Source organism: Nelumbo lutea, chromosome 1 (assembly GCF_056320005.1).
Source record: "Nelumbo lutea isolate HS-2025 chromosome 1, American lotus-T2T, whole genome shotgun sequence".
Taxonomy (NCBI): domain Eukaryota; kingdom Viridiplantae; phylum Streptophyta; class Magnoliopsida; order Proteales; family Nelumbonaceae; genus Nelumbo; species Nelumbo lutea.
The window spans coordinates 118,976,204-119,001,649 of NC_142684.1; the positions used below are offsets into that span (position 1 = coordinate 118,976,204).

The window sequence follows — 25,446 nt, forward strand, 5'->3', positions numbered from 1 at the left end:
ATATTCTACATATTTACATTTACACTTATTTGCATCGTTTCCAAACACATCCTAAGGAAAAAGATATAGGCATGATCAATGCACACCAAGTGTTTGATGTAGAGAATGGGTCTACTATTGGTCAAGTTGTGGAATTGAAATTGTCCTATGATTTGTTTAACAATAGTTAATTAGAATATGAGCATAAAATAAAAAATTAAATGCAACCAATTAGAGACGGATTAGTGAGCCCTATAGAGTTTGCGGAAAATGCCTTGCCACATTGCAGTAAAACTTCCTAAGGTAGCAGCTTGTGGAAAACAAATTGGAAACCAACAAGGTATGAACAAATTTACCAAAAATAAAATAAAATAAAGAGATGAACAAAGCATTGGATAATAGTGGAGAGACAGGAAAAAAAATGCACAAATCAAATGTTTACAAGAGACTTTGCCTCTGCAGTATAAATAAAAAAGGCAACATTAAAACAACAGAAACACTTGGATTTATGTGCATGTAGGGGAAATTTCAAATTGTAGTTTCTCCCAACGCCACAATGATTATTGAAATGAATGCTTACTTGGAACATTGTAAGTCGAGGTGAAATATAGCTATATGGGGTGTAACTTGAAATGCCCAACCAAACATCAAAACTAATAAACATTTAAAATAACGTTTTTCAATTAAACGTTTGTTTAAGAAACACCCCATCAATAAATGCCCATGGAACCAAAAGGACATTGTTTTCATCACAAGTTTTATTTGTTCTAATTTATTCTTCAATGGGTCTGGTCATAATTGGATTTTTGAAAAAGAAAATTATTGAACATAAAAAACAATTACTCGAAAATAAGGTCGTTAATGAAAGAGTAACTAAAATTATTCTGTAAATAATAATTTTAAGAAATTAATAATTAATAATTATCTGAATTAAAATGGGTAATTTCAACAAATAATTTTATGTAATTAAATTTTTCTATTAACATTTTTTAATAATAATCAGTATTATTAATAGATTAATAATATTAATAAGTGAAATCAATAATAATAATAAAGTATATTATTATTATTAGTAGTAGTAGTAGTAGTAGTCGTACTACTACTACTACTACTAATATTTTATTTTTATTTTATCAAGTAATTAATTTGTTATAATTATAATTTTTAGTTAATTCATAAAATAATATTTTCTTTTATAATTCTTTAAATTTAAAAATATTGAATAATTGAAAGTTTTATAATTTAACATTCACAAAATGAAATATTTATTGGAGAATAATAATAATATTAATTATAATTACTGGTAATAATAATAATGTAAATAAGTAACACTAACTATATATTTATAAATAAATTAATATGAATTAATATTAATATAAAATGATTATATCCCAATTATTAGTTAACATTATTAAAATACTTATTAATTATCATTAATTAATTAACATTCTGAAGTAATAATTATCATTAAATAATTATTTTCAAAATAATTAATATGAGTTAATATAAATATAAAATGATTATATCCAAATTATTAATTACCATTATGAAAATATTTATTATTAATTATAACTACTTATAATAATATATTTAATTATTTCATATAAATGTATGAATTATAATTTCTAATAATGATTATAATATAAATAATTACCATTGAATATTTATTTTTAAAATAATTAATATGAGTTAATATAAGTATAAAATGATTATTTCTGAATTATTAATTACCATTATGAAAATATTTATTAATTATCATTTCAAATTAATAATGAGCAATATGTAATTAATAAATTATCAGCAATTAAGTATTAGCAGTAATTATTATAAGAATTTATTTTTCTGAATTAATAATGAGCAATATTATCACTAATTAATTATTATCAACAATTAAGTAATAGCAGTAATTATTATAAGAAATTGTTTTCAATAATTAATTATTATCGGTGAGTAATTATTATTAGTAATTAATAGCTGGAATTAATTAATTAGAAGTAGTTAGCAGTAATTAATAGTTGTAATTAATTCATTAAAAGTAGTTAACAGTAATTATTATTAGTAATTAGTAGTTGGAATTAATTAATTAGTTTAGTAGTTAACGGTAATTAATAACACAACTTCCTTTTTTTTAGGAAATGATTGAAAGTGGGAGCTTCCCACTTCTCACAACTATGCATGGTGGTGGGCTCCACTCTGCATGTTAGTGGGTTGTTTTCTTGAACTATCACTAATAAGAATTTGATACATTTCTTGTGGGCTCTATTCTTAAACTACCACTATTCAGATTTTGGCATGTGTACATTTTGTTTAAATCTTTGAAATGACAGATGTATTGGGGGAGACTTTGGCCTGATTTCATTACATTTATATATATATATATATATATATATATATATATATATATATATATATATATATATATATATATGTAGAGTGCCAAACTTTATATGTTGTATTATTTTGTATGGGTTTTAATTGTACATATTTGTATTTATTATATTCCTTCCAAACTAAGGCTCAGTTTGGAAGGAGTACAAATACAAAAATGTACATTACAAACATATTCAAAATAATACAAAATAAAAAATTTTGCACTCTACATATTTGTATTTGTACTCTTTCCAAACTAAGCCTAAAGAGTGAATGCCAATTCTTTCAGGCCTCCCACTCCCAATGTGAACCTGATTCATTGGAAGCTGCCCCCTATTGGCAAGAGTGTCAATGGACTACTTTTGGGTTTGGGCCGACTACTTTTGGGTTTGGACGGGTCCAAACCAAAATCAATTTAGACGGATTGGACAGACAAGCAAGACATATTGAATTAGACCAGTCCAAAGTATTTATTGGATTGGATTAGACCTGGTCCATCCATAACGAATTTATATTGGACTGGGTTAGATTAAACCAATATCTGATCCATTGATATAAGATAAGAATATACTTGTCGATGGATCGGGTTTGGGTTGGAACCAAACTAAATTAAAACGAATTTAAACAGATTGAATGGTCCAAGCATTGAATTAGACTGATCCAAAATGGTTCAAAATATTAATTGGATTGAATTAGACTTGGCCCATTTGTAATGAAATCACATTGGACTATATCAGATTTGACTAAATCCAGTCCAATTGACACCCCTACCAACTGGTTGGTGGAAGTTAAGCGTTGATGCATCTATGACCCGATGGGGCTGTCTTTGGAGTGGTTATTAAATACCATGGTGTCACGAGGGTAGATTTACAATGGAAGAAACTCGTGCGGCATCCAGGACAAGGGAGGCCAAGACAAGCCATAAGTATGCTTGGGGCTAGGAGTTGTCCAATGTGATGGCTCCACCAAGTTCAGTAGCACTGGATTATGACCTCAATTCGCATAGTCGGGGCTCTCTGTTGGCTCTAGCTAGTCCATGGGAGGCGCCTCTTACGTGCTAAAGGGCGACGGCCATGATGAGAGGCAACTGGGCACCGATGAGAGGGACTCCTATATGCCAATGATGTAGGCACCTGATGTGCCGATGATGATAGGAAACCGCTGGGCCGGAACACACCCATGCACTATGGGCAACAGGGTATCTCATTCAATTTAGGCAAGGGGCCGGTGAGGTGTAGGGACATGCTTAAGCCAAACCCACATGCCAAGCCTCCCTTCAGTGAGCGGATGCATAGTGCCAGTCCATGCACTGTCCCCATGAGCATGCACTATCCGCATGCCAACCCCGCAAGGGATGTTAGTCTAGGAATGCCAAGGTTAGGCACCCAAGGAGGTCGACCACCCCTGCTCAAAAAGTACGTTAAGCTTTTTAGAGGTCAGCCTGAAGATGACATCAATTCTCCCAAAAATCTTACAGGCAAAAATGATGATGGTGTCCCTTAACGTAAGCCCGCCAAGCATAGGAAAGGCTAAGCCTGTGTCAAACCGTGACAAGCTCCCCCACTCAATCCATTGTCGTCCTCGACAATGGCTCCTCTTGTGAATGGGCGTTTGTGTCCCGTGCCATCCACTTGTGTGCCAATTTTGGCCTCGCCTAGTCAACCCGAGTCTCGCCTATGTTGGTGTCCATTGATGGGGACGAAACCATTTCATCATGTCGGTCTGCCTAGACTTCACCGCCAGTGTTGACGTTACTCAAACTACGCAATGGCTATGCCGTTGAATTGCGTGAAAGAAGGGCCCTCGAAGAAATTGAATGTGTGTGCTTCGCAGAGGTCCTCCCCATATATCATCTTTACCTCAAGGCCCGACCGTCTTCGTGGTAGCTTTTCGGTGGTGCTACTGAACACAATGTGATAGATCTACTCCTACTGTTGGTGATGTGTCCTGGGTACCCTTTCACCATGCTGGCCTGCAAACTTCACCTTGTCGTGTTCAGGTTACTCAAACCTGGCCATGGATTATGCTCTCTTGGCCCTCGAAACTACACTTCACCTCGCCGACTCGGGCTACCTCTTCACTCCGAGGGGGCCCCAATGTGTTGCTGCCTCAAGGAGATCTGACCACAATGTGTGTAAGTGGTGGCAACTTTTACCCATGATGTTTTCGAACATGCACTCGCCTTTGTGATGTGTATTGTTGCTGCACATGTTCCACCTTGTTGAATGCTGAGCATGTCTTCCAATGCATTGCTAGTGTAGGGCCGCCATGCTCCAACAACCAGTGTACCCACATCCCTATCATTCCAATATTGTGGTTTCAACCGAGGACCCATTTTGTGCTAGACTTCCACTTCAGTGATATTCCTTGACCAACTGTCGACACCAACAAATTTCGGACTGTTGTCCCTGCCTTAGTAGTGCCTCAGACAAAGTTACAAAACTATGGCTCATCGTCATGAAACCAAGATGTAGGTGCACCGCCCACAACTCACCAAAATGAGCAGCAACTAATGTCTGTGAGGAAGCATGGCACTCCCCCACTCAAACCACCACAATATGCCTTCCATGAAATGGCCCATGCGTCTGCCCCCCCCCCCCCCCCCATGAGTGCTGCTTTGGAGTCATTGGAATGGGGACACGATGAATGGCCTCTTGCCAGGCCTGATGAGAGTTGCTTGCTTAAACCCGAATGGAAGTGCCTAGGGACCGCACCCCACAAAGTGTTTCTTGTCGTGATCACCACTTCAACTGGCTTTGTATGCATTTTCTCTGATACCAACTGCTGTAGCAGTTGGGTAGCTCACTCTGATACCAACTGTCACGGGGGTAGATCTATAGTGGAAGAAACCCGTGCAGTGTCCAGGCCAAGGGAGGCCAGGACAAGCCTTATGTATGTTTGGGGCTAGGAGTTGCCCGATGTGATGGCTCCACTAAGTTCAGTAGCATTGGATCATGACCTTAGTTCGCATGGTCGGGGCTCTCTACTGGCTCTGGCCGGTCCATGGGAGGCGCCTCTTACGTGCTAAAGGGCGACGGCCATGATGAATGGCGACTGGGTGCCAATGAGAGGGACTCTTGTATGCCAATGATGTAGGCACCTGATGTGTCAATGATGATAGGCAACCGTTGGGCAGGAATACACCCGTGCGCTATGGGCAACAGGGTAGTTCATTCAGTTTAGGCAAGGGGTTAGCGAGGTGTAGGGACATGCTTAAGCCAAACCTGCATGCCAAGCCTCCCTTCAATGAGCGGAGGCACAGTGTCGGTCCATGACTATCCCCATGAGCATGTGTGCACCCATGAGGAACCCTGATAGCCATGCTAGCCATTAACCAGGGTCGTCCCGCAAGGGAAGTTGGTATAGGAATGCCAATGTTAGGCATCCAAGGAGGTCAACCACCCCTCCTCAAAGAGTACGTTAAGTTTTTAAAGGTCTGCCTAAAGATGACATCAATTCTCTCAAAAATTTTAGAGGCGAACGTAAGCCCGCCAATCTTATACAAAGCTAAACCTGTATAAGACCGTCACAATGGAGGCCATCACTTATATAACCTGAGAAAGCCCATTTCGGTTTGCACCTCTGAAGAAGAAGAAGCAGAAGTTAAGGACGTTGTCCACTTTCTTATTATTGACGCATCCACTCAGTGGTAGCCTTGTGCAGGAGTCAAGTCAACCTGTTCTATGTCGCCTCGGTACGCCGGAATGCTAATTAGTAAAGTCTCTCATATTCTAGAGCACGTCACTCTCTTGATCTTGATAAGCCAACAACCCTTCTCATTTGGTGTACAAATCCTCCAGGTTGTCATGCCCTTGAGACTATTGATTGATGAAAAATGGATTTTGGCTTTTTTGACTTTTAAAAAGAAAGAAATCGACTTCATTAATGTTGATCTTGATTTAAACTGACTCGGCCATGTAAATGGAATAGCGCAAGAAAGAAATATATGGAACTAGAACATAATTAATTACCAAATTAATGATTGTAACCAGACCAGACTACCCCAACTCTTCATGGTCTTGCTTCACCTAACCGACCTTAACGCAATAAGCAGGGCTATGGGAGGGATGTACATGGAAAACTATTATTTAGCCATGTGGCAAAGGGCCATTGAGCTGAGCTGTGAAGATTGTCACTTGGAAGTTGGAATTGAAGAGGCTAGGGCACACTGCACTGCATGCAGCTGTACATTGTGAAACACATGGACCCATCTTTTGACTTGCATCCTAATTGTTCGTTACATCATTATTATCATCTAAACCTAAACCTAGCTTGTTGGGGTCCGCCACATGAATCCTGCAGTTCTACCATTTCATGAATGCCATGACACAAAAATTTTAATGTCATATGCATCCCAACCCGACGCAACCCTCTTCCATTATTCGGGCTTGGGGCTTGAGACAGATACATGAATCCAAACTGCCCCATGGAAACCATTACATGAATGAGATCCTCTGATGATGATGCAGAAAAGCAAGACGTCGGTCTCCGTTGCACAACATCTTTAATTTATGGGAACCAGGCCCTGACGACTGATCAACTCATCACTTTCAGTTTATGGGAAGCTATGTTGATGCTCATGCAAGAGTCATAAACAGATCTCACTAATCCAATTCCCATCAAAGATTGTAAGTTTTGAACAGATTTTTCAAATTTCATTTATATACAAGAGAACACATACACTTACACACACACAGCCCTTCATTGACTGCATTGCCTATACTCCTTCACATCGTTTTTCGATGCCGAAACTTTGTCAAAATAACTACTCCATGTCCTAAAGCGGTTTCCGGGGCTGGTGTGGGCGCTGGTGCTGGAGCTGACAATACTCTTACCATATCTTCTCCCTCTAAAAAGCCCATCATTCTTCTCAAGCTCATTTCATCGCTTTCTTCGCCTGCCATATATACCATAGAATTATTAGTTTCAGGTTATCAAACAGAGCCCTCTGCTACTGGATGATCTACATAGAGTGTAAGAAAAAAGAGTACTCAAATGAAGAACAAGAAGAAGAAGAAGAATCTCTGGCTGGCTATCTTACTCACCATTGGAGTCCGAATTGGATTTTGCAGATGCAGACAAGATAATAAGAGTTGGGGTAACTATGGTGAAAACTGCCCAGAAGAAAAATATCAGAACGAAGACTCTCCCATTCATTTCCGACGACAGAACCATGCGACAGATGAAAAGCTGGCTCAAGGTTTGCTTATGAATTATGATAGTGGAGAAAGAGGAGAGGACGACTCTTAGTAGATGAACTGGCCATTAGTGGACAACAATGATTTAAACGTTAAACAACTCTGGCTCTTAATATAATTTTTTTATTGAGCAGTTAAACCACTCTGCTTCTTAATATGATTTTTTATTGAACAAAGTCAGATTTATTACGATAAGCATTAGGTTTGATACCAAGTAGTTGGAAGGTTGTATCGTGAATGTGAAATTCACATTCTGTATCCTTTTCTATAGTCCACAAATTTTATATTGATAGCAACTCCCTAATCCTCACATCTCGACCTATCAAATTATGAGTACTTTAATCATCGTTACTGACAAAACCAAAGCCATGTCAATCATGTGGCTCATTAAAAATTATCCAAAATATGAACTTATTTCTTTAGAGCTAAACCGCCTGGCTCAAACTATGATATCCAATTAAACCAGAGTCACTCACCAGCTCTATCTCGTTTTATCTTCCAAGTATTAACTTTACTTCCTACAGTGCCAAGGATTCAACCAGGCCCAATTCAACTTGGTCTAAGAAGGAGATGGTCTATGGGTGATGTTCGGTATCATGTGCCAACCATCTAATTGTGAATTAAAGGGTTCACCGGTTCAGTTCCATGTGCCAACCATCTAATTGTGCTTGTCTTGTCAGGATAGACTTCAAATCTTCTCAACCATTAACCAGCATATGCTCATGGCCAGTGGTCTAGGGCTGTCAATGGCTTGGGTCTGGGTCCTATGGGGATGCACCCATAGCCAACACCAACATGAATACAAGAGTTCCATTTCCATGTCTAAGTAGGGTGGTGCATGTTGTGAACGACTCTGGTCTGCATCAAAGCATGTAAAAATGGGTTTGGTAGCCCAACTTACAATTTTCATTCTTTCTAATTTGAAGATTAGGTCTTCTCAAGCTTTTTGTTAATTTTATTTTTTGTACAAAGTTATTTGCAAGCCAATCATTTATGATGACAACAATAATAAAATGGTGGATGAATGTCATTTCCTTCTTAATGATGGAATACTTTTAGAAGAAGTTGCCCACTTGAGCAAAGGAAAAAGTAGCAAATATTAGCTAGAATGTCGCTGTAAGTGGTGGGAAATAGCTGTGTCTGAGAGAGAGAGTTTGAGAATTTGAGAGAGATTCTCGCACCACAAATGAAACGAAGGGCTGTTTTGAACTTCAAAAAAGGGCTACAATGTCCATGCTTATGTTACGATCCCTTTGTCCCACATTGGTAGTATAGAATATTAATGTGAGATATCTCACATCGGTAGTATGGAATACTATTGTGTGGTACATATGTGCTTGGGTTCCCTCCCTCTAACTGCTAATGTTTAGGGGGGAATTCTCTTAAGACACGTATCAAATTTGTTGCAATCTCAAATTAACAATCCAGCTAACATCACCCCAAATAATATAAACCCACTAATGGGCATGTGACAGTTTAATTGGAATCGGGTGGTCGAAACTCACAAGAGAGTTTTGCAACCCTGGCGTGTCTATGTTTAATTGGATCGCTCGCAAGGAAGCACTACAATCCCTCAATTTTATTTTTCTTTTTTGGGTTAAATACTTAAACTACCCTTATGATTTAGCAAATGGATACAAAGTTTCCCTACGATTTAAGAAATTGCTTAAAGTACCCTAGACATGGACAACCGTTAGTTACCCATAAAAGAAAGATCGAAAAGACTATTTTACTCTCGATTTTTCTTTAAATTTTCAAAATGTAACATTCCCAGATATGAGGGAAGTGATTGGCGACTATCCTGCTAAGTTGTTCCACACAACCATTCTTATAGCTCCTAAATCAGTAACCAGAGGAAAAAATAAAAAAATAAATAAAAAAGACAGATACGAAAAGGGGTGAGATTAGAAAGATGGATCTTTGAGGCTGTAACAGAGAAAGTAAAATCTAATAAGAGTATGAAAGAGAAATGACGAGCGTGGAAAAGTTTAAGACTGTGTTTGGAAACGATGCAAATTAGTGTGAATGCAGATATGAAATATGTAGTGTAAAACAGTCTATATAAATTATAAAGTTGGGTTAATTTTGTACTGATAAATTTACCTTTTTACAAAACAGACTTTTAGATGTAATGAATGCAAATACGAATTTCAATAAAATATATGTTTTTTTATCAAAAGTTCACTTGAATGCAAATTTATTTAATGATGTACTTTTACATCTTATTATGAATGTAAATATGCATTGATCTGTTATTTGCCAATGCATAAATGTAATGTTGCCAAATACAAGCAAAAGTAAATTAGAATACAAATTTACCCTAAACCGACATTTACACTCTAATTGCATCATTTCCAAACACAGCCTAACAGAAATATATTGTTGGGTAAACAATGATACCTTTTACAGGTATAACAGGTAAACACAGCCTATATTTTTTTCTGATAGTCATCAGAAGTAACAGGCCATTAGACGTTCTCGTGTTGCATGAATAGTGGGAACCTTGACCCTCACGAGGTTCCTGATGTGGTAAGATTCCTTGGGGTAGAAAGGTATACCAGCAACATTATTATCACTCCTTAAATGATATAGGCACTGCCCAGCAGCAAAGCTACCAAGAAGTTGATATGACTGCTTTGAGCCATCCATTGTGTGATGCAAAAATTATCAGCACAGGCTGCTAATTCTAACTGAGTCTGGTATATAAAATCCAGAACTGCAGAAATCTCGAACTGATTAAAAAGGCCCACTTGTAAAGTTCATCTTCCGAAGCTTACACAAACCCTCTCCTAGTTCCATCATCGCCCCTATAATATGATTCTGGTTGAAGAGGTGATGAAACACCACAACACATTGTAGAATCCCATGGATCAGGATTCATCTCGGATCCTCTACCTTGTCCCATAGAGCTTTGAGAAAGTCATGGCACTTTTTTTTTAGGGCTTTACCCAGAAAGGGAGCCCTTCCAGACATTCTCAACGGCCAAGGCCAAACACAGGCCGAAGGGGGGTTTGGAAATAGTTTTCAACCAGCAATTGATGCGCCTCGGTTAATACCTCAGATCAATTTGATTTTCGGGTAGATGAAAATTCAAACAACAAAAAAAAGGCAAGATCGATTGCAAAAGATTAATTTTGAAATTAAGAGGAATTATATTTATCACATGACATTACATGCCAACGGATTATTAGGGCATATTAATGGTAGGGGAGGATTTTATCCATTATCAAAAATGTATAAGATATCTTAAATAATTTCTTAAATAATAGGGTAGGTTTGTATCCACTTGCTAAACCACAATGATAGATTTAATATTTAACCCTACTCCCTTCCTCTATTCTCTCCCTCACTCGTTTTTTCCTGCCCCCAAGCCTGAGCCTAATAGTGCTGCTTTACTTTTCAGAGAAGAGAAACTGGATTATTGGCATCACGCCTAGAGGTTACAGACTTACATGGAGCGAATTCCATTCTTTGAGTTCGTTACAGATGACGGAATCCTTGTCCTTGACCTAAAGGTATATCGTCTATCGACATCCAACTACATTATTACGGAAACCCTAGCTTTATATCGACTCTATATCCGAGCTTCTTCTCTCTCTCTTGGTGCATGAAATCTGTCACTTCTCCTCCCATCATCCCTGCTGAATCCTAGGCTGAACTGCTGAGACTTCACTTTCCCATTTTTTTCAAATGATGCTTGCGATGGTGAAACCATCCAGGAACAGCAAAGCCTCTCAGTCTCACTCTTCCTGCCCCAGACAGAGGCTAAGTGGGTACGATCCTTCCGATACAGAAGCCGAAGGACAGGGTAGCCCGAGCCGGAGAAACTTTGGCTGTTGGGGGCCAACAGCCTAATACGTTTTTGCTTGCCCTCCTGGAATGAAATTTCTAAATCCTAATGGCATAGGGTCAGGTCAAAATATATTATAGATCAGAAGAATATAAAGGTACAGCTAAAGAAATGACATCCATTATTGTGGAATTCGAACACTGAACTAGCCTGATAAAATTCTTTTACTATTTGCGAAAAAGTAGATTTGAGATGTTAGATGTAGTGTGTATTTGGAATCCTGGGCGTTTATTGAATAGGCATTATTTCAGTATTTCCTTCATTACGTGAATCCATAGGGATTTGCAAAAATAGATTTTGGTTTATGTACACGCCTATCATTGGGAGAAACTTCATTTTAGTACTCCCCCCAATAAATAGGCATTTATTCACTATTTTGTAAAAGTGGCATCTAATGTCACAGCACCTAAGTGCCAATAAACAGGTTTACCAATGCTTTTCTCAGCTTTCCAAATAAATCAAGTATAAAATATTTAATTAATAAACACGAAACGTCCACAGTTCTAAACACATGCAGCAACACGACTGATGATATTTTATGTGTACTCAATGAGAATAAACCTATGCAACTACGTTTGATGATTTTATAAGCGACAAAATCCACTAGGCTGGGAAAAAGGTCCGGGTGAAACTTACTGTACACGTCCTAGGCTCCCAGCCAACCCATAATCCAATGGCAATGGGTTGGAACTTGGCACCTTGAGTGAATGTAGAATTGGGATCTGCTCTTCACATAGGGCATCTCACACCAGCCTCACATGCACATTTCATCATACATTGGAAATATCTCTCGAGAATATTAACATATAAATACGAAAGATATTCCCAATGCATGGTGGTATGTGCCTCTAAGATCAGCGGGGTGCCTTGTATGAATAGAAGTTCCGGTCTCATAAATATAGTGGTAGAGGTAGGAACGTTCCCCGATTAAACATGGTTTAATTTAAAGCACCTAAACAGAGCTTTAAGGTGCGTCTGAAGACACTGTCTTTAGAACGTTATTTGCCCTCACTCAGTTTTATTGAGTTTACTGTTGGGTTACAGGCAAATTTGTTCTCAGGATACAATAGAGCCTTGGGCGAGAATCTGCAACCAGCAAAGTTGAAGAGTCTCCAAAGAAACCTTCTGTGAGACTATAGCAGACTGGATTGGAGAGAGAGAGAGAGAGAGAGAGAGAGAGAGATAGTGAATTTCGAAATTGTGTGTTTTGGAGTCTCATTCATGCTTCTTAAATAATTTTTGAAGAGGTAAGAGGAAAATGTAGGTGTTGGTTTAGGGAAGGCACCTTGAACAGTCACAATTTCAACCATTGTGACTGCTTAAAAAGTTGTTAACAGTTGGTGACTGTTAACTTTGAATTGTGCTTCTTGATCACACATGATCGAATCGTGACCGTTGATCTCATCAACGGTGATCAACAGTCATCAATGCACCAAAACCAAAGCCGCCCATCGTGAGCCACGCGGGTGCGAGCAAAGTGCGCCTCATTGCGCCGCACACGCATGCGCGCGCGTTGCGCGGTATCGAATCCCCATACTCTCCTCTACCAATTTTAAGGAGTGTAAATCAGCTCCTATTGAAATACTGAAAACAAACATTGTAATTATCCAATGTGCGACAAGTTCAAAACTGGTTTTTTTTTTTTTGTAAGAGAAAAACTGATTTTTCAACCAAGTGTGCAAGTGCAATTTCTCATATAATTGACCAATCAAACCCATTGGATTTAATCTCTTATGAGATTAAAATCCAACAACTCTGTCATGACCGATGATATTTTATGTGTACTCAATGAGAATAAACCTATGAAGCTACGTTTGATGATTTTATAAACGACAAAATCCACTAGGCTGGGAAAAAGGTCCAGGTGAAACTTACTGTACACGTCCCAGGCTCCCAGCCAACCCATAATCCAATAGCAATGGGTTGGAAACTTGGCACCTTGAGTAAATGTAGAATTGGGATCTGCTCTTCACATAGGGCACCTCACACCAACCTCACATGCACATTTCATCATACATTGGAAATATCTCTCAAGAATATTAACATATAAATACGAAAGATATTCCCAATGCATGGTGGTATGTGCCTCTAAGATCGGTGGGGCGCCTTGTATGAACAGAAGTTCCGGTCTCATAAATATAGTGGTAGAGGTAGGAACGTTCCCCGATTAAACATGGTTTAATTTAAAGCACCTAAACCTTTAATTTGCCTTCACTCCTAACCTTAACCAACACAATGAACCAAACCTGATTTAGTGATAAAATTGCTGCAGTTACTTTTAATGCATGATGGAACCTCCACCTTGATCAAAAGAATATACTATGTTTGAGAGTAAGCTGACTCCATGGCCCAATGGATAAGGCGCTAGTCTACGGAACCAGAGATTCTGGGTTCGACTCCCAGTGGAGTTGTCCGTCATTCCATCTTGAAAATATTTTATGAAAAAAAAGGAACGTACAATTTTTCTTGCCACTATTGCATTTACCATGCTGACCAAATATTGTTGTCAATACCGACGACTGGAGCGATTTTAACCTTTATATCCTGCACCCAAACCAACCAAGTCAAGTATCCTCTTTGCTTTGTACAAGTATTAACATATTTGATATTTGGTACTCGGGACTGAGACTCAAAAAAGTCTTGATTTGCTTTGTTTCGGCTTTCACAGAGTGCTAAAATAGACCAAGAAAATGCAAACAATGCACCTTTCGATCTTTCAAGTTGCCAAAATAAAATAGTTTGGGATGCAAATTTGAGCCCCTTTTGCTGCGTTTGGAGACGGTGTAAATACCAGTTAGGTGCATTATTGTACCTCAGTCCTGATTTACATGTATTTGGGAACAATGTTAAAATACCCTCAAGATCGAAGTAAATTTGCAACCTTGTCAGAGTTTACTTCAACCTTGAGGCGAAAAGCTCTTCGGTTTTAACGAAGTAAATACTCATGCCCTTTCCACCGATTTGATATCTGATAAGTAATATTTCATCAACCGATTTGAGCATCTAAGATCTAGGTGATTGAGATTTGAGAGAACGACGGACCTCCAGTGCTGTTGAGGTTCCCTACTTTGTTTGCAGAGCTTCTTTTTTCTTTAGTTCTGCTGCAATGTATACTGCTTTTAGTGCATTGCAGTTCTCTGTAATCTTTTCCATTTTATCTAACATGGGAACTCTGGCTCGTTGCAGCTGCAACCTTCCATGTATGGTTCGGTCCTAGCCCTACACCTTGCCTCAGTAACTAATCTTGACCTTATTTGAGAAACCAGCACCCTGAGATCAGAATTCTACGAGAAAAACGATTCCCACCAACTCGTCAAGGAGCTTGAAGGCGAAGGATTATTAACTCTGAAAGGCCAAAAATGGGCTCACCACAGAAAGATCTTCTCACCAAGCTTCCACAGAGAACCTGAAAGTAAGTCCAGAAGGAATTCAGAAACAACAAATGAAATGACTAACCCATTTTCCATCAACACCCATTTTCTCAGAGCGCTTTATTTTTTCCTTAAATGCCATTAATCTCTGTTTGTCTTATTCTAATAAGCTTTTGATACCAGTGATGGGAAAGAGTGGTGGAGATGCAAGAGAAGTGGTCAGAAATGTCTAATTCCAACAAAGCGGAGATTGAAGTTTCTGATTGGTTCCACACCTTGACCGAAGACATCTTCACCCAAATGACCTTTGATATAAACTACAAAGACGGTTTACAGCTATATTGTTTAAGTTTCAAAATACCAACAAAAATGCACTGGTGTTTTACATCGTTACTGCCAAATGAGACGAGAGGAAATCAAACATACACAAGCGAACCGGATTGTATTTTTTGAAACCGGTATAATGTCAATTCCTACAAATTTGCATTTGTGTTGTTTCCAAACACAGCCTTTTGAAAGAAAATCTACAGATACTCCTTTCACTGGCACCAAAAGAATAGCAGCATAGTGCATAAGAATGTTGGAAATATTAATCCACTAAGCTGGAAGTTACATTGGAAGAATTAAACTACGTTAAATGAGAAAATGTATGAACTTAATCATGCGTATTACATCATCTGCAATTTAAAGGAACATAAAAGAATCCTTATCATCATATATGTATGCACAAGTTTCATTTCCACTGTCTGCGGGCTTAAAAGAAAGCCCAAGTGAATTTGAGTCCGTACGCATGCATAACGATTAACGAGATAAAACATATGTTCGTTCCATCAGGAAACATCTTAAAACATGAAACTTCACGGGGATTTTGTATTACTTCTCCATTCTTCTGTTGTACGCTCCCCAGTATGAATCCAAAATACTAATCCCTAGACATGGCACTGCCACTTGGAGAAGACTTCTTCCCGGTGTACCTCTGTCATTAAAGTTGTAAGAATATGAAACAAAATAATAAGTTGAGAAATACAGTACAACGATGATATCATGACGATGCCACCTACTGTGGTGATTACCAAGTAATAACTAGTTGAAGGTCATGTATGCGTTGTTTACAATGAATCTGGATCCTTTTCAGGTTGTATATTTCTGATATCCTGAGGCGGCCTTCTCTTTTCTCAGAATCTTTTGCTGTCTTTTTGGGTTTGAAGTTAATGGCTAAGCAATTGTTCAGAAAGGTGATCTTGGAGTCTGATTATGCCGTTGCTGGTGAACATTTTAGGAAATCTGTCCTTTTGGCTCTAGTATAGGCTATAGTGGAAGCCATTTGGAAGGAGGGTGGATGGTATGAACCTTCTTAATGAATGAAGTTGCTTTTAATAAAAAAAATAATGATAATAATAAAATGAAATAAATAAATAAATTAAGTTTCAAGCTCACCTGTTTTCCAATGCTAATCGGTACATACTTGTATTTGATCATGTGTAGGATTTGACGCTTCATCGTAAGCACAAAAAGAACAATCCAATAGCATAGCAATATGGGCCAGAATACAGGCACATCAAACATGGAGAAAAAAGTCATAGCAAAAGCTATGCAGAAAGCCTTTGTAATTGAATACCTGAAATAATAACACAAGAAATGTTGCTCAGTGTCAAGATTTTACTGCATGCATTAAAAAATATACTCTTGATTTCACTGGTTCAGGTGAAAAAAGAAACATGCAAGAGCAGAATCTCTTCCAATGACATGAACTAAAGTATAAAACAAGCAACCTAAAAACAAACTAACATTAAGTTGTCAATGAAATGAAGATCAACACAGAAAAAACCAACTTTCTAAAAACAAATCATTTGTGCACGCTGGGAGTAATGAAGTCACAATATTGACAAGTATTAATCACCAATAAACCAAATAACATATATCAATCCATGATGGTGGTTAAAAGAAACAGGTAGGAAATACATTTTCATCATTGGATTGTAGAGCAAAGCATTTCAAAACATGCTTGGCATCATGTCAACCGTAAGTCTAAAATTAAATTAATAGAAATAGGAGACAACCAGCTCATCAAAAAGAAATAAGAGACGACCTTTAAGAAGGTTGCTACAAAAGTACCAGACCACTTCAAGCATCGCATCAGTGTTTTAAATCTAAACCAGAGCTGACCCATTTCCCTCCAGGTCATGGGTAAATTCAACCATCCACTTGAACAGGTCAACCTGTGATATCATTATATATTCTGCATATATAATTATATAATTAATACATATATATTCGGAATAAATTATTATATTCTGCATCATATATATATATATATATATGTATATATAGTTTGAGTTCAAATCTTTATATAAATTATAAGAAAGCTAAAAATTGAGATTTTAGGCCAAAAAGGCACTTTGTTCGCAAAATCAGTGGGCTAAGGCGCCTTCAGTGTCTTACATCCATCACATATATTGCAAAAAGTTACCCAAATTTAAGGGAGAAAAAGCAATCCAACCACTGAGCACAAAGTTATAGCCTCCAGAAGTTTTCACACATCTTGCCCAATGGCTAACCCAGTTTCCAGTTTATAAAGGCAATTCAGGGCAAAGTGAGCATAGATCGATGTTACCAGCTGGCAAGTAACCGGCCGGCCACCTAATTTCATGGCAAGAAGATTCTAGAAATTATTTCATTTAATAAATTCTCTCTCTCTCTCTCTCTCTCTCTCTCTCTCTCTCTCTCTCTCTCTCTCTCTCAGACCATTCTCGCTCCTTCAAATCTTCAGAGGCTTGACCACCACCAACTCTGTGGAGGCAACCCTCTTATACCCTACATAGATAAATGTGCGTATATATATAGGTATACTAAAAAGAATAAAACTGAAGTATATGTAATTTATAACCTGTAACCTGTTGTCCCAGTCAAGCAGCTTGACAGTTCAACCATGAGTTTGGATCAGGTCCCAACAACCAGTCATAACAGCCTTTGCAGCCGTGCATTGGGAACATCTTCCTTGTCCTCATGGCAAGATGTTCCCATGTACAGCTGCAATTGCTGTTGGGACCCTTAGTGGGACTAGATCCAGTCTCTTCAGCCATCCAGGTCAATAGGTCTCTGACCAAGTCAACAATTTTTGGCCAACTATTGGGTTTGGGGTTAACCCAAAACAGAATTGCAACCGGGTCACAGTTCAAAGGGCTTAACCGTTCAGGTCAACAACCAGTTGAAAACACTGCATCACATTTCAACTTTCAGCAATTAAAATTCTCTCATTTGACCTCTGGCAAGTATAATACAACAAAATCAAGCTACATGGGGGTGGCAATTTCTGACCCAGTCCCATGTAACCCCCCACCCCCCATATGAGAGGTCAACTCATAGCAACCAAATTGCCAGTTCGTCACACCTAATTTGATACAAAAATATATGAACTCTACTTGATGGAGATAATACAAGCCGAAGTGTTGGCAAACTTCGCACAATGATATGGTAGCACTTGTGTGACCTCTGACTTAGGCCCTGTTTGAGAACACACTTCAAAGTACTTCTTTTAAGACATGGGACCACACATTAAGTGGTTTTTAAGTATTTATGGGTGTTTGGTAAAAAAGTGGGGAAGTACTTTTTTTAAAGTACTTCTTTGAAAAAGTGACTTCAAATTGGCTTTTTTTAAGTACTTCTTCAAGAAGTGCTTCTCCAAAAAATAAGAAACCAGTCCCTGATCATTTTTTATAATGCCTAAAATACCCCCACGAGTGTTATACCTCCTCCATTCATTCGAACCAGTCCCTGATAATTGTTCCATCTCTTCGAGAAGCCTTAAACCATCACCCAAGCAACCCTTCTTACATTAAGCATCAATCCTAATATTTGTTCCATCTCTATTATAGAGAAAAACCCGGTGGTAGTGACGAGACTGACAGTGCTAATCGCTTTGTCTGTCATGCCAAATCGCATGAACTTCATACCAAAACTACAAGAATTCCAGCTGGAACCAACAATGATGTTCCCACCGCTGTGTTCTAGAATCATAGACTCCGGCAATGCTCTCGTTTGAATTAGATTCAGGGGTTCCAATGACCAAAATCTTGTACGAATTGGTGATCCCATCGGCGACCATGCCGACGATATCGATGTATTGAATTTGAAGCATATTGGGCAAGACCCTATGGGTGCTAGTGACAGGATTGCAGACGATCAAGGTAGGGTAATCGGAATTGTGGTTACGAAAGCATAGGAGACCACCGAAGGACGCTAAGAGGAGGACCTGAGAGGAGTCAAGAGAACACCGATCGTACAGAGGGAGATTGTTCCAGAGACCGGAACGAGGGTTGTAAGCAGCGACAATGTGGCGCGTGTGGTAGACCGGAACGAGGGTTGTCTCTAGGGGAGAACTAACCCCATAGGTCCAGGAAGGAATTGGATGTTAGCAAGGAGTTCCATTGCTTGCATACGCAGCAGCAACGGAACACGACAGAGATGGGGAGGCGGGCCAGGATCCTCTCCGTTAGTTCCTCCAGCAACCGACTGAAGAAGGATTGCCTCTCCACCATATCTGATTTCTTCCTCTGTTCTTCTGAGAAAAGTAGAGAAAGAAGAATGAAACCCTAGAAAGATTGGGATCTACAGTAGAAAGGTGGGGGAAATCTGAGATGGTTTTTGATTGATTTCGGTTGCTTGCTTGTTGTTCTCTCTTGGGTTAGTCGGTTTGGAAATTCTCTCTCTCTCTCTCTCTCTTCGGTGCCCGTTCTCCAGCGGGTGATCGCTATGGTTAATCTTCAGCCTGTTCTCCCTGGTCTCTCTCTCTGTTCTTCATTTTGGATATGAATGTCTACGCCGGTGAACCGACTCTGGTTGTAATAAAGCTTCACCGTCATTGCAGTGGAGGCCGGATAACAGTAATTGAGCAGATGAAGGCAAAGTAAAGCAATAAAAGAAGTAAAGGAAAGTGGAGAGGTGGAGATCTGAGAGGTTAAAGAATAGACAAGACTCAAAGAAGTGAGGGCTAAAGTTGTCATTTGTGTCAATATAAGCACTTATGGGGAAGGTAGCTTACCAAACATTCCCACCCCAATAAGTCCTTAAAAACATAATAAGTGATTTGAAAAGTGGATTACCAAACAAGAAACAACCTTAAGTGGTTGTTAAAATAAGTACTTCTAATTAATTATCAAACAAGGCCTTAGATTAGTTCCATTATCAGTCAACTGCACAAAGAAATTAAGTCTTCGATTCTTGATAGGTGGACAAAAAATTCTATAGATCTCTTTCACACTAAGGAGATCATTGTGAAAGTTAAGTACCAATTAGAGAGGTCTGTAGCACAGCAGCTTCTGCCTTTCCAAGGTAGGCCCCACAAACAGCCATCAAGCTATGTTTGGTGAAAAATCCAAACCAATGTTCAAAGCATCAACACAATGCGCACGATACGGGACGCACTGTATCATATCTTTGAGTGCCAATACCCTGTTTACAGGTGTTTTCAGGAACTCTTTTTTATTATGAAATATATATAATTATAGTTAAAACTGAAATTTGAACAAAAAAACTAAAAAAAAATAAAAGGCACATCAGTTAAAGTACCGATACGTCTCTGTTGATACACAGGTGTATCAATACTTTGAAGTTTGAACCATGATCCAGAGAGCCCAAATCGGTTGTCAGTTAATCATTTGAAGGGCTGTTTGCTTCACGGCTTCAGTCTCTTTGAATAGCTTATATGGAGCGCTTCAAAGCAGCTGAACCAGCTTAGCTGAATCTTAAGCTCAGCCCTTCCAAACAGGCCCTAATTTTGTTTCCACTTCAACCCACCCCCCCCCCCCGCAGCAGCCCCTGTGCATCATATGCATTTTCTTCCAGATGGTGATTGCATAGATTTCTTTCAATCAATTGGGAGAACATTTCAAGGACCTCAATTTCTAAAATACATGAAAGACCATATATAGACATCAAGAGCACCCAAAAAAAATAAAACAAACAGCAGAACATGTAATTTTCCCATCAATCCAAATTTCAGCAGAGTTCCCATCATAGGTTATTTAAATTGATCACAAAGAAAACAACATAATGGATGCAAGCCTGCGGAATTAAGCAAAATTCATTCAGCAAACACAATTCACCAAGCAAGGTATAAGATTGCACATTGTAGGAAAAGGGTAATATAAATTGAAATAAATAGAATCATTAGGAACATACATTAAATTACATGACTACATGAATGCAAAACACTTTTTTGGATAGGGGAGTGTGGTTCACTCCAACAATATTAAGGGTTTCAAAGTCCAAAAAAATAAAAGTAAAAAAAAAAAGCCAAAAACTCAGCATATAGCTACCAAAAATTAAAGGATATGAATATATGCTATTCCAAATAAATTTTTAAGCATTTTTATGCACATACATATATACATATGTTTGTATACATGTATATATAAGGATTATTGCTTGGTGCAACCACTTTGTGCAGGTTTCAATCTGATAGCAACCACTTTGTGCCAAAAAAGAAAAGGGTCAAAAAGGTTGAACAGACAAGAGACAAAATTTCATGAATAAGAAAAATCCAAACAGGTGATTGTTGTTCTCCTGCACAGAGTTTTTACTCTTAGTGACTTGGCTAGACTCATGTTCAGAACAAATTTTGAGTAAAAAATGTTTTTAGTTCAAATGAAAGAGAATGGATCCCGCAATACTCCTCCCTTTCCAAATTAACAAAGGGCCATTATCAAATGAAGGTCCAGTTATCCAGGGTCTTGATAGGAGTGAACTGGACACAGACCTAGCCTTCAGTATGTTTTGCACAAAGTGTCTGCTCTCAGACCTGAACTCCATTCTCATGCTTATCAGCTATAGATGGGGATTAATACTCATCCCTTTTCAAATTAAGAAAGGGCCACTAACAAATGAAGGTCCCAGTTATCCAGGGTCTTGAGAGGGGTGGACTAGACACAGACCTAACCTTTAGTATCTTTTGCACAAAGTAGCTGCTCTTTGAACCCCATCCTCACGCTCGTCAGCTAGAGATGGGTATTCAAGTTTGAGAGCAGCCACATTGGACAATCTTGTAATGGACCCATTTCAAAAATGGGACATGTTAAAATCAGCAACCTTCTTAAATTCACATATTTTAGCTAATACATAACTACATATACAAGTTACAATAGATGTTGGGAATGTGTATATACACCTTACACATATTTCTAGCATTTAATATATTGTACATAAATTAACAAAGAAAATATGTCAAAGTGCATATCATAATTTTTTAGAATATCTTTAACCAATCTTCTGATATATCACATTTACTTGACCATGCTTTTGTCATTGGAGAAACGCTAAGGCTGCATTTGTTTGCGATTCAAGCACAGAACCAGTGCATTTATGCAACCCGGTTCGGTTTTGCAAGCATTTGGTTACAGGGAATATCTATAACGTTGGCCAGCAGGAATTTACAATTTTTTACAACTTTACATTGTAAATGAGTGCTTTGCACTCATCAAGCCAGAGGAGAGGAGTCTTAGCTGCCATTGGTAAACCATCAAAACAGTAAGTTTACATCTTCCACATTGGAACACAGCAATATCAGGTTTCCATGGATCCAACCAGTATAAATCTCCTACACACGTTTTGACTTTTGAGTGTTTTGTGATTCCTCAATACAAAAGGTAAGGGTAAGCTGGGTTCCATGAGTATGTAGATGCTTACTGGTGGGAGGAAGACAAGGTTCAGTGACATGAGTAATGGCTCCCAAATACAGAGGTTCGCAGATGAGGAGGAGCAACAAAGAAACAATAAAGGGAAGGGGAGAGGTGGCCAATCAAGCAGAGCTCATTCTCTACCGTGTTAAGTCTGAAATCTTCCCTGTTCTGTGGCACTATACAAGGAGGGATAGGTGCAGAAAGAGAGAAGAGGAGGAGGATGAGAGAGGGGAGGGAATCGGCAATTGGCTGATTCTGTCTCCTCTTTGTGTGGTTGCACCATTAGGAAAAAAAAATAAAGTAGGCACAATCATATGTGCAAACATAAATCGATTTTGCATTCTCACAAACCAGTGTACATCACTTTTGCATTGTACATTATCATTTCGAAACGTGGCCTAAGGAGTTCTAGACATGCACAAGTTGAACCAGGGCAGAATGATTAGCTGTTTTACACAGACTAAGTTAATTACAGTACAGGAACATTGTGATATAAGGAGATTCAAAGGTGATCATAGGCTGGCTCCAACATAATGCACTTGGAACTTAGCAGCATAGAAAGTAAATGAAAGTTGGATGTTACCAATTCAATTATCAGCCAATAGTCTATCTAATTCTTTAGCTAGGCAGGATGCAAATCGTAGTCAATTGTACTGGGAACCAAGATACAGGAGATATAATGGAAATATGCACATGAAACATGTATATATGGGTAGGTAGCTTTGAATCATTTGGGGTGCTCAGCACAACCTTCTTGTAACATATTATTCTTTTAGTCAAATTCAATAAAGTTGGATGTTACCAATCCCAAAAAATAAAGAAATATCAAGCAGCATTCACCAACAAAGAAAGTGTACTTCAATATAAGGATGACTGGAACAGCAATGTTCAAAACCTCAAGCCACAACTCAACAGAAAGGAAACAACAAAGAATTACTATTTGCAAAACAATCAAAAGATGCTCGGATGAGAAAATTATTTTCCATTGTATTTACAGAAACCAGACAAACCTTGCTTAAAGCCATAATGGGATGGAACAACATGGAAGAAAAACTATGTTAAAGATTTAATTACCAGAACTTGAATTCAGGGAGGCGGCGAATAAAAGGCTTGAATTCATCGGAGCCCTTTGTCGGCAGTGAAGCCCCATCTAAACCTTCTAGCTCTGGATCAACTTTTGGCGACAAAAACCCGATTAATAAATTCAAGACATAGATCCCCAAACCGTAGGACACTATGTAAAAACCTTGGACATAATAAACACGCAAAACATAAACGGCTGCAACAGCAAGTGTTCCCAGCCACCTCTGGACTGGATGAGGAGTAGATCTATCCAGATAGTACTGAAACGCCCTGGAGAAATCATTTCTCCATTTGGCGATAGGCGCCACGGCAGAGGCGGCATCGCCTCCAGGTCCCTCCATGAAATTCAAGTTGTATACGTCCCGCGTGCCTAACAAAATGAAACTCTAATAAATTCAAGCAGAAATAGATAAGGAGCAATACATATAAGAAAGTTAGCCTTTCCGGTATCATGTCTTTCCTACATCATAGATTTTACCAATTAAATATTGATACTGATAAGGGTGATAAAAATTTATATCTAAATTAGGATTGTAATATCGTAGACAACGAATTGAAGAAGTCGTACCTGCTCTTAGTCCGACAATCTTGTGTTGCAGATCTCTAGCAAGGAGAAATCCTTAATACTCGAATAAACCCTAATATCGAAGAGCCAATCCAACCAGCTCTGCTTACCCAGAACGTAGATCTAGACAAAACAGATGTACGTCGAAGAGATCCCCAAATAAACCCTAGATTTCCAAAGAAAAATGTTGGGATTAATGAAATAGTTAGGGCTTTTTCCAATAGATGATTCTGAAGTGCAGACGAAAGATAGTGAGTATAACAAATCAGGAAAACCAGGCAACGAAGAACATAGGCTAGCTAACTAGGGTAATGGGAGCAGTACCAAATCCGTAAGAACAATTAGGGAAATGAACTCCACAATAAACAAACAGTTCTCACCTTCAAGAAACGAAAAGTTACAGTTTCAGACTTTCACCAGTCGGTTGAACTGGAAAGATGCTGACTTTTCTCTGTGTCTAAGTTTTATACCTCTTCCCTCTCCTACTCTTTTCCTCCTATTGGCTTCTGAGTTATGCACACCTGCAGGTGGAAATGATGTGGTTGAAATCGTGAAGACCGAAATCTTGTGCGGCAAGGATTAAAATATTAATACGTATCCGTATCGGTGGACCCGAAAAGCATGCATACATCGATATATCATTTTAAAACATTTTAAACTCTTGGGAAGATAGATCTCATCCGCATGAGTGATTTATGAAAATTTGAAAAACTGAACCCAACCGATGAAATGGAAAAAAACGGTTAGTTGAACCGATTGATTCAATTTCATTAACCTAAAAACCAAAGAAACAATTCCATTTTCAACTAATCTAAAAGAAACCGATCAGTTTTCAATTGGGCTTTTTTATTTCAATAGAACATATTCAGGCCTGAGCCCAAGCCCAGTCCAACTATTGAGCTTAGATCTCGAGCTTGAATTCGGCCAAAAAATTTAAAAAAAAATACTCAACAACAAAACTGATTTATTTATATCTAATGACCTCAAAACCTAAAAATATTGGAATATGTCATTATGGCTTAAAAAAAAGATGAACAAAAATATAGCATATATATTTATCATATAAAATATATTTTTTATATAAAACATATTTTTATTATGTAAACCATTGTCAGGTCAAGTTCAGGCTCAGACTCAGGGTGAGCTATTTTTGAGAAAGCCAAAATTTGGCCTTAGAAAAGTTAGGCCTGGTGTTTTAGGCCCAAACTCAAATCTACATGCCTAAATTCATGTCCAAGCCTGATTAAGAGCAAGCCCACCGGTTGGGCTACTCAAGTCATGAACAAGTTTACTAGTCATGGAACTGGTTTGGTTATCACCTAACTTGCTATTTTATAAGAACCCGTTGACTAAT

General features: G+C 38.3%; 1 protein-coding gene, 2 long non-coding RNA genes, 1 other non-coding gene and 1 pseudogene across 5 annotated transcripts; 2 read left to right on the forward strand and 3 right to left on the reverse strand.

Moving 5' to 3' along the window:
* Window positions 1-6,260: 6,260 nt before the first annotated feature.
* Window positions 6,261-7,686, forward strand: LOC148877086 (uncharacterized). Its single transcript, XR_016096744.1, has 2 exons — window positions 6,261-6,977; window positions 7,265-7,686. It is a non-coding gene; the product is annotated as an uncharacterized LOC148877086 (long non-coding RNA).
* LOC148877087 (uncharacterized) lies at window positions 6,983-7,534 on the reverse strand. Its single transcript, XR_016096733.1, has 2 exons — window positions 7,395-7,534; window positions 6,983-7,246 (listed from the first exon to the last, which is right to left on the reverse strand). It is a non-coding gene; the product is annotated as an uncharacterized LOC148877087 (long non-coding RNA).
* Window positions 7,687-13,735: 6,049 nt separating the features above from the next.
* Window positions 13,736-13,808, forward strand: TRNAR-ACG (transfer RNA arginine (anticodon ACG)). The gene has a single exon. It is a non-coding gene; the product is annotated as a tRNA-Arg (tRNA).
* Window positions 13,809-15,336: 1,528 nt separating this feature from the next.
* Window positions 15,337-24,873, reverse strand: LOC148877089 (protein RER1B-like). 2 transcript variants are annotated; one of them, XM_088981465.1, is made up of 5 exons: window positions 24,473-24,873; window positions 24,096-24,258; window positions 23,519-23,897; window positions 16,206-16,386; window positions 15,337-15,744 (listed from the first exon to the last, which is right to left on the reverse strand). In XM_088981465.1, exons 3-5 carry the CDS (start codon window positions 23,866-23,868, stop codon window positions 15,691-15,693), a joined length of 585 nt encoding a protein of 194 aa, XP_088837591.1. In that variant the 5' UTR covers window positions 23,869-23,897; window positions 24,096-24,258; window positions 24,473-24,873; the 3' UTR covers window positions 15,337-15,690. The 2 variants fall into 2 exon arrangements, with proteins under 2 accessions (XP_088837591.1, XP_088837601.1); XM_088981475.1 differs by lacking the exon at window positions 24,473-24,873 and having other exon boundaries at window positions 24,096-24,456.
* Window positions 18,535-19,434, reverse strand: LOC148877090 (F-box/kelch-repeat protein At5g15710-like; annotated as a pseudogene).
* Window positions 24,874-25,446: the final 573 nt, after the last annotated feature.

Bases quoted from the DNA above. Each gene is read 5' to 3' on its own strand.
- LOC148877089 (XM_088981465.1), bottom strand. From the start codon at position 23,868: ATGGAGGGACCTGGAGGCGATGCCGCCTCTGCCGTGGCGCCTATCGCC. The intron at 16,387-23,518 runs GTAATTAAATCT...TTATTATTTCAG, and splicing joins CTCCCTGAATTCAAGTTCTG to GTATTCAATTACAAAGGCTT. The intron at 15,745-16,205 runs GTGAGCTTGAAA...CTTTAATGACAG, and splicing joins CGATTAGCATTGGAAAACAG to AGGTACACCGGGAAGAAGTC.